Raw genomic sequence first — 16,877 nt, forward strand, 5'->3', positions numbered from 1 at the left:
TGCCGATTTGGATATATCGCGGTCCTAGAGATGGTTCCCCATTTTTACAGTCTAACTGCACATGCTTTAGCTGCAATACATAGGCACTCAGAATTACTGTTTGTTTTATTTCAAACTGCACATCAAACAATATACAAAATAATTAAAAACAAAGCATTAATATCAGTTATGATATACACACGTATTGAACAATAACACAAAGCAAATTACATAGCTACTTGAAACGGTTTTTATTTTAGCCAGCTAGGTTGTCATGTGTGGCAGCAATGCACAACAAAAGCCACAAAGCTGTGACGTCAGCTCCCTAGCAACAAGCCTCCTGTGTTGGGAATGAATTCTTTCAATGCAGCGTGTTTATGCGTTTGACAAAGGAGAAGACGACTCATGAAATGAATTGGAGACTGAAGTTGATGAGAAGCAATTACCCTCCACATTACGAATTAAAACGCTGTGCTGCTTTTTATGAGAAAAATCAGGTTGTGTAGAGGATTTATACTGGATCCTGACGCAAGTGATAAAACAAGGGAGCGGTTGTACAGTATTTATTTGTTAACCTATTTGTTTTTCTATGGGTCACTTGCTGTATTGTGGCCCTCAAGATATAGCAGATTTATATTGGTCCCTGACACCCGCGATATAGAGTGGGTGGTGTAGCTCATTGAAAAAAAAAAAAAAACATTGTTGCACAAACAATAATAATACAAAGGACATGATCTAAAATACACAATGTAACTGTAACCAGTTCTTGCTTCCTGTTCTTGTGTTCAGGATGCTAACTTTAACTCGTGTCGGGTGCAGAATTCTGGTCCACAGGGTCAGCCTGTCACGGGTCTATCGGGTTATTCTGAGTAAAACAAAGACGCTCTTGGTACTTGGCAGCTGCTATGGGTAAACATTCAGGGCTGGGGCATCGGACATGGCTAGGGCTTCAATTCACATGTTTTTCATTTTGTTTTTCATATCAACACACACTACAGCAGATTAGCACGGCAGAAACAAGGACTGCGTTCTTTTAAGTTCACTGAACCACAGACTAAGCAGACAGATTATCATACCAACCCTTCAGCGCAGTTCATCTATTCTTGCATAGTAACCCCATTATCTCAATCTGTGTCTATTTATGAGGTAACATACAGATCTCCTATTTGGTTTTCTTCTGCATTACGATCAAGTAGTGCTTACTTTGCTGTGCTTGGAAATAAATGGTGTTGTATACAGTTCTACTTTTTACTTATTAGCTAATTACCTCCACTTACCCCTTGGTGGTTTGGCCAGTAAAAAAGCATGTAAACAATTTTTCTTGATTGTACTGGTTAAAAAGCATGTTTTCATTTAATTCCAGCCCTAGTTAAAGGAATGGAAATGTTCTTTTTCTGGGAGGGTAGGCAAAGCCACGAAATATTTACTTTGCCCCTTCCCGAGCTCAGTTCTGACCATGAGCACACTTCCTCTTTGATCCATGAATCAACTTCCTTTTCAGGACTGGCCAATCATATCTCCACATCACTCTCTTTGTCGTTGTCATGATCACCATCGTAAAATTCATTGGATGCCTCTGGCCTGGTTATAGAGAAGCACAAATGCAAAAAAAAAAAAAAAAAAAAAAGATTATTGTGGCTAGCACTAAACTAAAAAAAGGTTTAAAACCAGTGCAGTGCAGTAAACTCCAACCTGATTCGAGTGTAGATAATTTAGTGTTCTATGTTGTGGATTTTTTTGGCTCTCAGGATTTTTTTGGGGGGGGGGGGGGGGGGGGGGGGGGGGGGGGGGGGGGGGATAGGGGGGGGGGGGGCGTGGGGGGGGATAGTGTTGCAGCAGACCCCAGTCACTTGGAAGGGGGTCCGAATCAGATAAAGGCGCTGGCGGGGTGGGGTGTACCTAGAGTAGTTGTCCTCGGAGCCCCTCTCGTCAGGGTCGGGATCGTCAGTGCGCTCATAGCTCAGCAGGTCCGAGGGAACGTCGTGGATCTGGACGCTGGGCGCATGGTTCAGCATCTTCAGGTTTTCAAACACAGTCTGTCGGATCTGATCCAGGTACTGCACCAACAACAAGAGGAACTCAGCCCTGGCCCACACACCATCCCATCACTGTGGGGGCCTAGCTGGCTGCATATTAAGCTTTCAGCAAGTTGTAAAACGCTTAACTGACTAAAGCAGTATTCTATCTAAAAATGATATTTCAAAATACTAAAAGAAACTTCAATTCAATGACAATGTCTCTTTCAATGTATTCAAACTGGGTATTGAATGGGAAAATAACTTATGCACAGGGTTCCATCCTTGCTATCGCTGCTAAGTGCAGGCAGTGAAGTCTCACCTGTCTGGAGTTCTGGTTCTCTATCCTGGTGCTGACGTCAGGGTGCAGAGTGAAATCGGGAGCAAAATACTCAAAGTACTCTGAGCAGGGAGAGAAAAGGGACACATACATTAACTGCACTGCAAACAAAGCAGTGTAACTTGCACTAACTGCTTCTCTGGCATGGTGCAGGTACGAATGCATGGTTAGCGTTCGATTATTATTCTTATTTGACTTGGCTGTTACTGTGTAGTTCAGAAACTCACCACTATAAGGCAGTTCATCACTTATTGGTTCTTCAACAAGCAGCGAGGTCTCATACGTCCTGCAATAAAATGAGACCAAGAGTTCTTAAAAGTCATGACTGTAATATTGAAGATTTAAAATGTGCATCGTGATGACAGGGGAACAGGAGGCCTTTTACCTCACCAATCAGGGTCTGTTCCCACAACATCTTAAGAGTCTCCACACTTCAGTGTATCTCCAGACAAATCTTGCACTTCTACTTTCCTCCCCCTTTTATTATAAATATACACTGTTACCGTTTTCCATCAATTGAACACGACAGATCATAGATCTGCCATGTAAAATAAAAATGAATTATGTAATATACACACACATTCTATAAAAATAAATCTGTGCGAAATGATTCAATGCCAGAGAATGGAAAGCAATACCCACCAACATCGTGCAACGTTGCGGACTGTGTACCCTCCACCTCCGAGCACCAGCAGGGGGATTTTAAAACTCTTCACAAACTCCACACACTCCCTGTAGAGGGGGAGAGAGAGAGAGGAGGGAAAGGATCAGCGCACAGCGAGCACATCAAGGCCATTGACAAGCAGGACATGCACAAGGAAGGATCTCGCTAGAGTAACGGTGTCCTACAGTACTTTACAATTAGACATTCATCGGGAGCTTTTTAACAGCACCAGATATCTCCAAGGTCTCACTGTAGTTAGACTACATACACACACTGAATCATATTGTATATTGACACAGGTGCTCCTACAAGGCTACTCCCCTTCCCAAAACACTGAAGTCATGGTGGGTTCATTCTCTTGACCTACCCGTGTCCTCTTATGCTGAGGTTAAAGCAGCCCAGCCTGTCACAGCCTAAAGAATCAGCTCCACACTGTCAGGATGACACAAAGAAGTGTTTATTCGCCTCAAATATTTATTTTTTTTCTACTGAAAACAGGTCAAATGTACATGTCAACAAAACATATAACCCAGTTCTCTAGTCTAAAAACGTCACCTTCTACAAGGTATTTAAGTGTAGAATAAACACTGCAAAAGCATATAGATAACAGGCTGCAATACAACACTGAAGGCGGCAGTAGCAGAAACACTGTCGACTTGACTTCGATTCTTATAGTTCTATCGTGGAATTCTGTTGGAGAGTTTTGAAGTTATGGCTCAATGTTAAGCAATAAAAATGTTAAGCAATAAAAATATGCTTTTGCCAACTATGATTAGCGTTAATTTTGACTTAGTCTTAGCCATTCACCCAAACTATTCTTGTCGAATTCTGAATCACATAGACTTAGCCAATATGTAAGGTTCATAGTCAACTTTAGCCTTAAGTCCCGACAGGCAGATAATAAAGGATTGTATTCATCCCCTCCACTTCGTGTCACCTTGAACATACTAGGCAGCACAACAGTTTCAATTGTCTTCTGTTTCTACTTCTTTACACTTACCTGTAGAACAATACAAGTAGGCTGATAAAAGTCTACCACCTGTTTGATCACTGGTTGAAAGAGGAGTCTGTAGCCTAAAACAAAACAAATATGCTTAAAACACACAACGTATCTTCAGTTCATGGACATCAGTTACTACAAACTTAAAATGTGTGCACACAGTGTCGCTTCCAAATTGATCCTTTGGAATGCCTTGGCCAAAACTAGTCAGCTTTTGCATTTATTTTTTTATTTTTTTAAACCAAAACAAATATAGGGGTATAGACTGAGTAGTAGGGTTAGGGGTTGCAGAAAAAGGCAGACTTACTCTGATCATCTATTCCATCTCGAAGAGGTACATTCAGGCAGTAATACCGGCCACTCTCAGCTCCCACCTCGTACATGTCACCTGGGGACACAGACAGGCAGTTCACAGAGGCTGGCTGACTGAGTAACAGAGCTGAAAGCCACTTGTTTTGGGGTTACAGCATAGTGGCGACAGTCCTGCTCACCTGTCCCTGGGAAAAAGTAGTTCCCATACTTGTGGAAGGATACAGTCATGACACGGTCGGTGAGGTAAAAGGCTTCCTGTACCCCGTCGCCATGGTGAATATCGATGTCAATGTAGAGAACGCGGGGGTGGTACCTGCAAAGAGAACACAGACCAGTCACTTCACAGAGCACCTATTGTACTGGCATATTCACTAGTCTGTTGAAAGCATGGGTATAAAGGAAAGCTGCCCACTTTCTGAAAGAACATGCCCAATGATAAGTCTCCTAAAACTGCCTCATTTAAAAGTTTCCACTAGATGGCAGAACACAGCATAAGAAGTGACAAAGGAGCCTGCTTGCATCCCTTGGAGAGCATATTAAACCTACGCCAGTAACCGCTTTCAGCAATCTGTTCCAGCAATTTGCTAATAAAATGAACAAACAGAATATAAATTAAATCTTACTTCAGCAGCTCTAGTATACTGATTACAATGTCATTCACGTAGCAGAAACCAGATGCCTGGATAAGATTAAGAAAAGAGAAAGAGAGTAAGTGCAATAAAATGATCCTAAAAACATGCTAAATTAATGCATTACATCCACACTGCCTATTCTGTTGTGATCAGCGGGCACTAAAACACACAACACATGTTTCTCATATGATAATATGAGTAACACAAGTACAAATCCATTGCTTTCAGGGGCATAAACAAGTGTTACAGTGTTACTGTATTATTCATGCACTGATAAGAGTTGCCTTCCCCACCAAACAAAGCATGATTTAAACTTTCTTTTGGAGAACAGGACTAAAAAGAAAAGCATACAGTAATATAACACTGAACACTTACTTCAAATTTTTTTGCATGATGCAGGCCTCCAGCCCAGTTGATAGCGACATCACATATCTGGTAAGAGGAGAAAACAACCAAAGCTCAGCCTTAAGACAGGTAGAAAAACATTTAACCAACTGCATGCAAGCATGCATGCATGTGTCAGAGACAGACTATTACAAACGCTGAATCTCATCCTGCGCCTTTCACACTCCAGACGATCAGAGGCCAGACCTAATGCATCAGAGCCACTGCACGTTTCCAGTCTGCTGGGTATGCATTGCTGCAAGAAGGAGGTGAACCTTTCTGCTTCGCTTCAAGAAGAGGGTGAACCTTTCTGCAACGCTTCAAGAAGAGGGTGAACCTTTCTGCAACGCTTCAAGAAGGGGGTGAACCTTTCTGCTCATTCCACAGGTATTCCATGAAGCCAGAGTCAGTTTTAGCTTGTTTTTTCCTGCTGCTCCCACCATTACCATTACATTGTTACCTTGTGATTTAACTGTATGGCTCCCTGCAGCGAGGCTCCCGTGTACCTTGAACAGAACTCAAACAATCCTGGAAACACAGGACTGCAAAAGAAGAGAAGAGCAATCAGTATCACAGACCAGCGTCTCTGTACCTCCAGTCTCCAACAGAAACACCATGAACTACACAGAGCCTTCATTCCAAATAAAAGAAACCTTGGCTCGCTTACAGAGATATGGTTATAACCTGGTCAAATAGAATTGCACATGCGTTTTACACATAGGCTTATCAAAGTGTTCCATCATCTGTATAGCAATGGTTCTGAGTATTACATGCACTGAGAAAGACATCCGTTCTTACCAGTCGTCTCCCACGTTGAAGGCGTTCAGACTCTTGGTGAAGCCCTGCATGTTGTTGGGACTGACCTTCTGCAGGAAGTCGATGTAATCCTCCGAATGGAAGCGGCACATGTCATGCTGAGAGGCCTTGTACGGCTTGAACACCTGCAGAGAGGAGGAGAAACACAGATCTAGTCTTCTACTGTGTAAAGAGCGGAGAGTGGGAGGCAGGGTGGTCTAATGGATTGAGCTGGGAGACTGGGAGGCAGTGTGGTCTAGTGGATTGAGCTCAGAGACTGGGAGGCAGTATGGTCTAGTGGATTGAGCTGAGGGACTGGGAGGCAGTGTGTTCTAATGGATTGAGCTCAGAGACTGGGAGGCAGTGTGGTCTAGTGGATTGAGCTCAGAGACTGGGAAGCAGTGTGGTCTAGTGGACTGAGCTCAGAGACTGGGAGGCAGTGTGGTCTAGTGGATTGAGCTCAGAGACTGGGAGGCAGTGTGGTCTAGTGGACTGAGCTCAGAGACTGGGAGGCAGTGTGGTCTAGTGGACTGAGCTCAGAGACTGGGAGGCAGCGTGGTCTAGTGGACTGAGCTCAGAGACTGGGAGGCAGCGTGGTCTAGTGGACTGAGCTCAGAGACTGGGAGGCAGTGTGGTCTAGTGGACTGAGCTCAGAGACTGGGAGGCAGCGTGGTCTAGTGGACTGAGCTCAGAGACTGGAAGGCAGCGTGGTCTAGTGGTTAGAGCTGAGTGGCTGGGAGGCAGTGTGGTCTAGTGGACTGAGCTCAGAGACTGGGAGGCAGCGTGGTCTAGTGGACTGAGCTCAGAGACTGGGAGGCAGCGTGGTCTAGTGGACTGAGCTCAGAGACTGGAAGGCAGCATGGTTTAGTGGACTGAGCTCAGAGACTGGGAGGCAGTACGGTCTAGTGGATTGAGCTGAGGGAGTGTCGTCAAGCGTCTAAAGCCGAAGGACTGGGAAGCAGTGTGGTCTAGTGGTTATATTCAGAGAATAAAAAAGTGAAATGTACGTACCATCATTTTCTTGTAGAGCCCGTAGTGCAAAACCAGGCTGTGGGTGAGAGACAGGCGGTGTGGCTTCATGGGGTGCCCACCACCTGTACAGCACAAAGCAGAGACAAACAGTGCTTGACATAACCTCTTGGTTCCAGTTTTTAAAATCCAGGATCGTTCCTTTCTGTTCACTATACTCTTCCACAGTTTAAAACTTTGTGTGCGGACCTGAAACCTTCTTGACAATGTGGCACAAATGTACTAATTCCTTTAAGCCACCTTGAAGCAAAAACCAACTAGTTATATAACAATGTTTGCACACCTACTTGTTTTAGAAGATTAATAGTTTTATTTAATCAGTTCTTCGGATAAGGTGGCCCGATTTTGCTGCAAACCAGCATCACGCTGCAACTACCTGCAGCTGCAGCACAGAACCGTCATCGGCAAACTGTGTTATTAATCTCATAAAAACAAGTGGAAATCTACACAGCGCGATAGTGATATATCCCACGCCATGATAGTTTACAAGCAACAGCTATACAACACACGGATTCATAAGGAGCAGTATGTTACTTACGCAAATTTTGAATGACTATAGATAAACAGTGGTAATAAAAATAGTACACAAAATGTAAGTCGGAATAAAGCGGAGCTGCGCTTCCAATTGATTCACAAAATGTGAGCAACCGGCCATCAACTGATCTCCCGACAGGAACAGCAGGTCTTCACACAACTATACTTCAGGCACTGTAGTATTGCAGGTTATACAACCATGATAATGTTGGTAATATATAAGAATATTATTATATTATGATATTATGAATAATTATTATATTTTATACCCTGGAGATATGCTATACGTGTATGTGTGTGTATATATATATATATATATATATATATATATATATATATATATATATATATATATATATATAAGGTATGGCTGTATGCCGACATACGGTTCGTTTTAATTGACTGGCGTAAAAGACGTTCTAAAACATACAGTTGAAATCATTTCTTTACACCGATCGACCCCCCCGTGTCTAAAGTTGCACTTACCATAATGAAAGTTGCCAACGTCAGGGTCGTAGAAATAAGCGGTCCTGTTCGACATTGTCGCAGCAGCTCACAAGTCACACACACAAAAAAACGTTTACGTTAATCGAAACCCATTTTCATTCACTCACTTCAGTGCCGCCATAACAAACCCAAACCCGACAGACACTGTGTGGAACGTCACCGGGAACAGCGGATGGTGTAAGACGTCATGAAAAGTCGTGTAAAATGGATGACGTTATAAAAGAAAGGTCGGCTCGAATATTTGAAGGGCGGGTATGCGGTCGCGCTTTTTTTCAAAACGCACAAAAATAATTAAAAAAAAAAATGGTTTAAGTTCTGTTTTAGAAAAGAAAACGAGTACAGACGTTGAAAAAATTTGATGATATCAGCTTTAAGGTTTACCGGTTATTGGAGAAATGTTAGTGCTTTTTTTCCAGTGTAAACAATGTGTATTATGTAATTTTGTTTGAGCGAGATTGACATACCAACGGTAACCAATGGCAATAGACTATGGGATAGTCATGTAAACTCTTAAGAAGCAGCTTATAAAATATGTCCTGTAGTAAAAGGTAGAAAAAGTTCTTAGAATACGGTTTCATTTCTCTACATGCCAGACCATACTATTTGTTTATATATTATCTACTAAAATAAATAATACATTTGATACACACAAGATATCTTTGCCTAACAGACAGAAACCAGAGCAGAGCTGGGGGTAAAGATACTACAGGAATCATGCGGCTCTCCGCAGCTTATTTCAAATGATATTGATGCACAACATAAAAGTTACAGAGACAAGGGTGCATATATGCGTGGAAGTTTAACAGAACAGAGCTAATCTTGGTTTTGTGTAATATCCGCTTTTTTGTATTCGTTTATTTAGGCTTTTGTAAACAATTTTAGTATTCAAATTAATTTAATCATCTCCCCACACACAATGTAAACAAGATCTGTCTCCATAGGCGTTTCTCACACTAACGTGATGGGTTGCTGACCTCAAGCAGAGCCTCAGCGTCCACATGCAAATTCACCCCTTGGTAAGTACCACTGGAAGGGAAACTAGCAGAGATGTATACTGTATATCTATATGTAGACATACTGTAGTTCGGTTTAGCAGCAAAACATTGTAACAGCCTGTAGCATTGCCTTGAACCATGATCTTCCTGTCCCTGGCACCTCTTGTGGGAAGATCACTGCCAGCCTGTGCAACCATTAGTAGATGTGTGGTGGCGCTGGATTCAACGGGTCCAGCACCACCACACATACCACAATGTTTTGGCATTTGCCAGTAGTATGGTGGTCTTGCTCACTGCTGTGGCACATAATCAGGTTAAACAAAGGCAGATGGTGCATCAAAGATGTGTGGTGTGTGTTCTGTATGACAATTTCCAGCGCTACTGTACAACAAAACAAGTTTTCATGAAATTTTCAGCCACCATGTGCAGAGCATGGCATGAAAAGACTCCACACCACCTCCAGCTGTGGACAAACAATCATGTTGAAATAGCCCTTGTACAACTCTTCTGTCAATATAAAAATGTCTTTCAAGTGGAATTAATGAGCAACTGTTCCCTGTGATGGTGAGCGCTGTCCACTGACGAACCCGGAAGCTCATGTTATATTTTTGTGTTTCAGTCAGATCTCATTGGGCGCCTCCAATTCTAAGAAAGGTGAGCTTCATCGCGGAGTTCTTTGACAAGCTTTCAGTGTTCCTCCTCTGCGCCCTGGAGAGAGACTTCTAGACCCTATCTTGGAAGAAGCTGGTGGTGAGGGTGTACAGGATGAGGTTCAAGGCACTGTTGATGGGCAGAATGAATATCGCCACCCACGAGGTCACTGTCCCTGGGGAAACACAAGTCAGGAAGCCATCAATACAATCAACATAATCAACTCTACCATTTTCTCGAGAAAGACAAATGTCTACGATAAAAGATAAAAAGAAATGGAAAATCAATAGATGAATTAGAAAGAAACAAGTGTGTTTTTCAAGACGCTAGCTGAAAAGTTTCTATAACTTTGAATGCTGATTTTTGTTCTTCAGAGGTCGTAGCTCGTTGATATCTGCTCTAGAGTTCCTGGCTGTAAAAGAAAACTGGATTAGAGGTCACCTACTGAACCTGTGTGATGAGTTGCTGCAGTGAGGAAACATAAATGGACATTCTGGGGAGAAAATCGGTGGCAACGTGATCAGGCACTCAGTCCTTGTTAAATATTGAACTCTTTCAGTCATTATCTTAGTTCTGTTTAGAGTTCCTAAAGTACCGACAGGAATTTAAAGTGTAAAAAGAAAAATGTTTGTCCTGTCCTCATGTAAACTTAATAAACAAGTTCATTTTTGAACTGTAGAAATTTTGACAAAAACAATTCTGGACTGAAAGGATTCCAGTGTTTACTTTGAGCAGGTGATGGTTTTGAAGTGTGGCTGCCAGGTACGTTGCAGTTACCTGGGATCTGGACCTGCAGCAGCGAGAGCACTTTAAGGATGATGATGGGTATCCAGCAGAGGGCGTCGGTGAACACGATGAAGAAGAAGTGGTGTGCCAGGGCCACGTCGTGCCGCAGCTGCCACGTCTTGGCGCTCAGGTGCAGGCTGCTCTTGCGGATAGACAGGAACATGGTGACGTAGGACAGCAGGATCGCCAGGAACGCCAGCACGTTCAGCCCTGCCAGAGAGATGAAGAGAGAGATCTTCATTCTCTGAATGCTACAAAGCAAGAAACCATAACAAAATACCAGACAAGTGTATTTTTTGTACTAGGGCAGACAGGAAGAGCAGGTTTACCAAGAAAGATCCCAATGGAGTAGTATTTGGCTCTGGGTTTCTCTGTCTCGTCGGAGTAGAGAGGAAAGCAGACCACATTGCAGCCGTAGTAATTCCCAAAGTACTCCTGGTTGCGGAGCGGGATGAGCGCGATGATGAAGCCCAGGACCCAGATGGAGTGAAGGATGATGATGGTCTGGCAGCGGCCCGGTCTCATGGTGCTGAAGGGGAAGGCGATGGCGAGACACTTCTCCAGGGACAGGTAGGCGAGCAGCATGACCGACACCTCGCTGGACAGCATGGCCAGGAAGCCCATCGTCCCACTTTGGGTGCTCTCCATCCAGAGCTGGGCATGCTGGTTATACTCCCCCCGGTATTTCACATCAAACACCCCCACGAAGAACAGGTACACCCCCATCAGGCAGTCCGCACCTGGGGAATGCAAACACTTAAGAGTGCTTCCAAAAGCTGAGGGAACAAGAAGCCATTGGTTCCAAGAGATCGGGTGACCTTGTTTGAGGCAACTTTGATATATCAAACCCCAAGTCTCCCCTGGTGTGCTTTCCAAGACACAAAGTTGCTTTGTGTTCCCTCAGCTTGAGAACTTAAACCAGTAAAGGTTCTTTAAAACAAAGCAGTGTTAGTATTGAATATGCATTTACAATACTTGCATTTGCAAGTCCCTTGCACACCCAAGGCAGTCAGCTGTACATTTTAATTTAAATAAATAGATATGGACGTTTGAGAAGACCTGTCTGGGCTGTTGTTTTCAGGTCTCAGGTTTGGAGAAAGTTTGTCACCCTCTTACACGTGATCTATAAAGGATAAGGTTCCCTGCTCGCACGTACAGCACAGGCACTTGATCCGGAGCAAGTGTAGCTGGTTCTCGGTGCAGATGCAGCAGCGCATGCAGATGACAAAGAGGTTTCCGAAGCAGGTGAGGAAGCCGATGACCCAGACGCAGACACGCAGTACCAGGCTGGCAAGGAGGTCCTCGACCGTGGAGATCCCATCCGTGTTGGGCTTGCAGCTCCGCACGTGGGGTGCCAGCCGGCAGTACTGGAACGTCTTGAAGTAGCTGCCGGGAAAACAGTGTGTTACTTGTGTTTTAATACAGCGATTGAGATCACCGTCTTAAAAAAAAACAAACAAAAAAAAACATTTTGCTGCAGTATCAGTTTAAATCAATCAGATTGCCCCCGAGCAGAGAATAAAGGATGCCATGTTTAATCTGCAACTTACATGTAAGTCAGGTTCTTCATTGGAGCAAACATCCGCACGTGAATATTCGGGATCTCGATTCCGTCAAGGTCTCTGTTGAGGGGGAGGAATGGGGTGGACTGAATGAATGAATGAATAGAGATTTGCAAGCCAATTGTGACAGTTTATTAGATAAAGTTTAGTTCAATGCATAGTAATAATAATAATAATAATAATAAATTAATTAAATATTATGATCTTATACAAATGTTAATACTACAGGGGTGATTTCATAGAGTTAATTCTATGTCCTTATTATTGCCCTGACCACCACAGGTCTCCATGGCGATGTCAAGATTCCAGAATGACCTCACTGCTGACAGCGCCTACGGGTGGCGATTCTGCTGAGAGTTTGTTCTGTACTCAACAGAGCCCTTCTCAAAGGGGTCAGTAAGAGTTGAGAACTTGAGATACTTACAGGGAGCGCACGCAGACCAGGCTGTCAAACTGACTCGGGTGAATGTGGCTCAGATTGTTGCCAGAAAGACTTCTGAAAGACAAACAGTTCCAGGACTCAGGCTCCACTTTTCAAGTCAACTGATCTAAATGAAGGATCTAAATGCCACCATTGATTCAATCACTAAAAAGAGAGGGGCTTTAACAAACCCAACACCTCTAGCATTGCGTGAGAGTCTCTTCAGTATATTTAAAATAATGAAGCGATAGAGGTTGACAGTATATGGCCTCGAGTGAGAGGACAATTACCTGCCATACAGCTTTTAAAACACTCAGTGCGGAAGTTAATTGTCATTGATTGGTACTCAGTTGTAAAGGTGAGGGAAGGACAGCTTTTCTTGTTTTGAAATCAACACATTAGTTGATTTATTGAATTCTTCTGAAAGGCAGCTAGAAGTAAAGGGTACAAGTATCAGCACACCCCTATAACAACAAACAAGCACTTCAGGTTAAGGATCCATGTTTCCCATTTGACCAGGTTTGACAGCAGGGTCTTGGCTCTGTCAGAGTGTTTTATATCAGGTAGCTCTTGACATGAAAGCTGTGTGCTCTAGCGCTGTACCCAATTGTGGCAGAGCAAAGCTCTGCCCTTTTTAAATTGGCAGGGATGGGGTTAATTTCCCCTACCTGCCTGGGTTTATTATGTTCAGGTGGCTGGGGTTGATTAGGTTAATTAACGATCAATCAGTGCCCAGCCAACTGACATAAAAGGAGGCCTCTGCTTCTCATTTGGGAGGAGGGAGCTGAGGAAGCAGGTTGGTGTTTTGTTGGTTGTGATTTTTCAATTTTCTAAATCCAGTGAAGGCACTGCCCAGCCTGGAAACCTTTATTTTGTACATTTTGCTTTTTTGTCTTTCTTTATGTGTTTCAATCCCTTTGTTTTGGCCCTTGTGCCTTTTTATTTTTGTATCTATTTATAATAAAAGTATATTTTTTTGAACTGCAGTCTGTCTCTGGGCCTCTATCCACTCGCCAGCCTGCCACACCAATACAGAGATACAGTACCGCTTTGCACTTGTTCTTGATCTCTCTGGTCTGCATTGATGTGCCTCTCACTCTGAGCTTTTTGACAGCAATTCAGATGTGCTCATATACAGTATTCATTCTTTTGTGTATGAATATTTTACCATTTTAACAGTTATATATGGATTGGATGCACTTTACTAAAAAAATGAAATACATCCAAATTACACAACAGTAAAAAAGGTCTCGAGGGACCCCAGATCCTGGAAGATGTTAGCAGGCAGGTGGTGGAGCTTGTTTCCTGACAGATCCCTGTGAAGACAAGGTCGCAGAGCATAGGGGAAATTACTACTTCAGGGTCTGGATCGAGGTTTATTTGGGTCAAAGAAACAATTTAGAACAGGGTTGGAACAAAGACCAGGAGTGGAAGAGACAACTTTGAACACCCCTGGTTATAGCCATAGCCGTACTTACAGTTCAATCAGATTCCGAAGTGAACTAAATGTGTTTTCTGAGAAAACGCTGATTTCATTCAGATTTCAATCTACAAACCTGTCACTTATTTCTAGTAGGAAAGGGTTGCATTCAGCATCCCTATTGCAATTGCAATGGTTTGGCACTTTTTTTTCTTGCATGGAGAGTTTCAATTCATAAGGGAGTGGGATGACTAATCCTTGTCCACTGCGAGGGATACTTTGCTTGAGCCATTTACTAAAATGGGTGGATCTATCTATGATGTCTGAAAAGGTACCATGACATCCTAGTCTTGTCTGGAGTTCTAGAAAAAAAGGCTGCCTAGACTCCAAGATCTTCCGCTGATGCAATCCGGGACATGGAAAGATTCCGCTGATGCAATCCGGGACATGGTACTTACAGCACAGTGAGGAAACCGCAGGATGCAAATATTGAAGAGTTCAACTGCTTGATTAGGTTCCTGTCAAAGTCACTGTGAACCAACAGCAAAGAGATTTGTTCAGTTGCAAAATGATTTAAGAGGGACACTCAAAAACAGAATCTAAGTTATCACATCTGGGTGCATCAATTATTATTTGAAATAAAAAAATTTAAGTCATGTCAGCTGCAATTAGACATTTTTAATCCAGTGCCTCTGGTAAACTTTTATAAGGGTTATAACAGCACAGGTGCAGAAAGATGGGCCAATGCTGTTCTTTGGAAACACGTGAGCCATTCTCTTTCAGCCGTTGCCCTAACCCTAATTAAGAACAGATTTAAACTGTAAGCTCAGTATTGGAATTCTCTCAGCTGGCCCATCGATGAAAAGCCTTGCCCATATTTCTGCTCCTGTGATGATAACCTTCATATCATTACATGCGTAATATCAGGAAGTTACTGATTGTCACTTATTGTAGCCTTTGTGTTAAATTAAATGGGAAACCAAACCACTGGTGTATGGCGCTAGAACCAGCCAGCGCATGTGTATTCCCAGTGCTCTCTTTCGGGCTCAGCTATTATCATTGTCCCAGCAATCCCTTTTACTCACACCACTCCTGTTGCCAGCCCTGAGGATTGTGTATTCCTTGCACCCTGAACATGCCAGACCAGCCGCTGAGATCCTCTGCAGAGAGAAAGGCGAGCTGTGAGAAGCTGTGTCTGGAATGAGCTCTGCGTTCTCTTCTGCTCTAGCCTGGGTTAGACAAATGCGAGGTTCATTGCACAGCTCCTGATCCCCACCCTAGGTTAGGTTCAGGCAGCTTACTGCAGCTGCTTCACTAGAGTCACTGTGCACGCTCCTGACTTGACATTCACACTGATCACTGCTGCTGTTACAGCGTGCTGTAACGTTGCCAATTTATTTAAAAAAAAACAATTGCAATGTTTTTATAGGCCATTCAGGTGGTGGAATACAAGTGAAGACATTTAACTCTGTACAGCATTATCTTCTAAATGACTAAGCGCTAATGATCCTTAAAAGATTTGGTATTAGAGCTGGTCCACAACTTTTGAGAGTGGCGTTAGAGATTAAATACCATACTCACAAAGCATTTACCACCACACGAAGATAACACCTGATTTTGTCTTAAAAAGAAAATGCTGACGTTAAAAGCTGACGATAAACAGCTCGGTACTGAATTTAGGAGCTCCGGCATTTCTCTTTGTTAATTCTTCTTGATTTTGTAACATTCACAGTTTGATAACTTAGCACAGTGATAGAGTAAGTGCTTTGTATTCCTCTGTTTCTGTCACTGATCTGCACCTCCAGACCAGGACTGATCTCTCACCGCAGTTGAGCTCGTCGGCCCTGTTGCTGCAGTTCTGGACCCCCTTGCAGTGCTGCAGCTGGGGCAGACACATGGAGAGGTTCCCGCAGGGGAAGTGTCCCACCGGACAAGCTGGGGACACAGTGCTCTTCTTCACCAGCAAGGACCCTGCTGCTGCTTCTGCTGCAGGAGAGACACAGACAACACCAGCACCGGGACACTTATTGTTCTGATGGATATAAAATACACTCCTCAGACTTCCTCAAACACTCTTACTGCTGGGTAAAGGCACGACCTGAAGATAAAGGTCCTGGCCCGGTGAAATCATCCTATGAGCACCAGCTTATATAGGGAATACACATTCAGATCCTGAGACCCTGGGGAGCCACGCTTTCTGAAAAAAAAGAATTGTGTTCATGACAATCTGGACTAAATGGATCTGAGAACTGAGACCTTAATCCAAATCCAATTTCAGTTTCAATAAAAAGCTTTGTGTTACAGAATCCTTAGATTATAATGAGACACATCCTTAAATCAACCTCTAATAATTTACACAGAGCTTTGATTTACTTACATATGTAATATATTCTTTATCAAGGAAAGATCCTTTTGAAACTCACATGGTTTCAAGACAAATAAAGAGACCCATTTCCCATTACATGACATGAAAGCCTTCATAGAAGACAAAAAGAAAGATCAAACGCTGCTGCCAAGCACAGCTAGATAATGCATCGGGGCTTGTGCCAGCATACTCCCTGCCTTTTCATCTGGAAAATATAACATTTCACCTATATTTCCCTACTTCATCTACCCACACTCATGCTGCAAATAAAACCATCAACAGGGCATACCCTATACAAACAGGAACTAAACAACAACTCAGGTGTTCAATATGCTGGCTCTCAGGTCCACAGCAACTAGACTAATCATTCCACTCTAAGGATCAGGCAAGTCCGCTTTATGGCAAGCAGCTCTGTGCTAAACTGACAGAAAAAAAAACACCATCCAGAGTTAATATAACCACAAAGACCAGGCTGTCTCTTCTGAT

General features: G+C 43.1%; 2 protein-coding genes across 2 annotated transcripts; both read right to left on the reverse strand.

The window, feature by feature from the left end:
* Positions 1–274: 274 nt before the first annotated feature.
* Positions 275–8,358, reverse strand: LOC121307622 (histone deacetylase 3). Its single transcript, XM_041239841.1, has 15 exons — positions 8,171–8,358; positions 7,133–7,215; positions 6,125–6,267; positions 5,787–5,868; positions 5,318–5,374; positions 4,934–4,989; positions 4,490–4,623; positions 4,306–4,386; positions 3,999–4,072; positions 3,366–3,430; positions 2,977–3,066; positions 2,562–2,620; positions 2,317–2,396; positions 1,879–2,036; positions 275–1,560 (listed from the first exon to the last, which is right to left on the reverse strand). The coding sequence occupies exons 1-15, from the start codon at positions 8,223–8,225 to the stop codon at positions 1,491–1,493; spliced, it is 1,287 nt and encodes a 428-aa protein (XP_041095775.1). The 5' UTR covers positions 8,226–8,358; the 3' UTR covers positions 275–1,490.
* A 247-nt stretch (positions 8,359–8,605) lies between these two features.
* On the reverse strand, positions 8,606–16,636 carry LOC121307570 (relaxin receptor 2-like). The gene is made up of 10 exons (XM_041239769.1): positions 16,632–16,636; positions 15,851–16,012; positions 15,112–15,186; positions 14,485–14,556; positions 12,610–12,681; positions 12,174–12,245; positions 11,780–12,009; positions 10,953–11,363; positions 10,615–10,833; positions 8,606–10,012 (listed from the first exon to the last, which is right to left on the reverse strand). Exons 1-10 carry the CDS (start codon positions 16,634–16,636, stop codon positions 9,909–9,911), a joined length of 1,422 nt encoding a protein of 473 aa, XP_041095703.1. The 3' UTR covers positions 8,606–9,908.
* Between the last annotated feature and the right edge of the window lie 241 nt (positions 16,637–16,877).

The sequence above is a fragment of the Polyodon spathula genome, chromosome 57 (assembly GCF_017654505.1).
Source record: "Polyodon spathula isolate WHYD16114869_AA chromosome 57, ASM1765450v1, whole genome shotgun sequence".
Taxonomy (NCBI): domain Eukaryota; kingdom Metazoa; phylum Chordata; class Actinopteri; order Acipenseriformes; family Polyodontidae; genus Polyodon; species Polyodon spathula.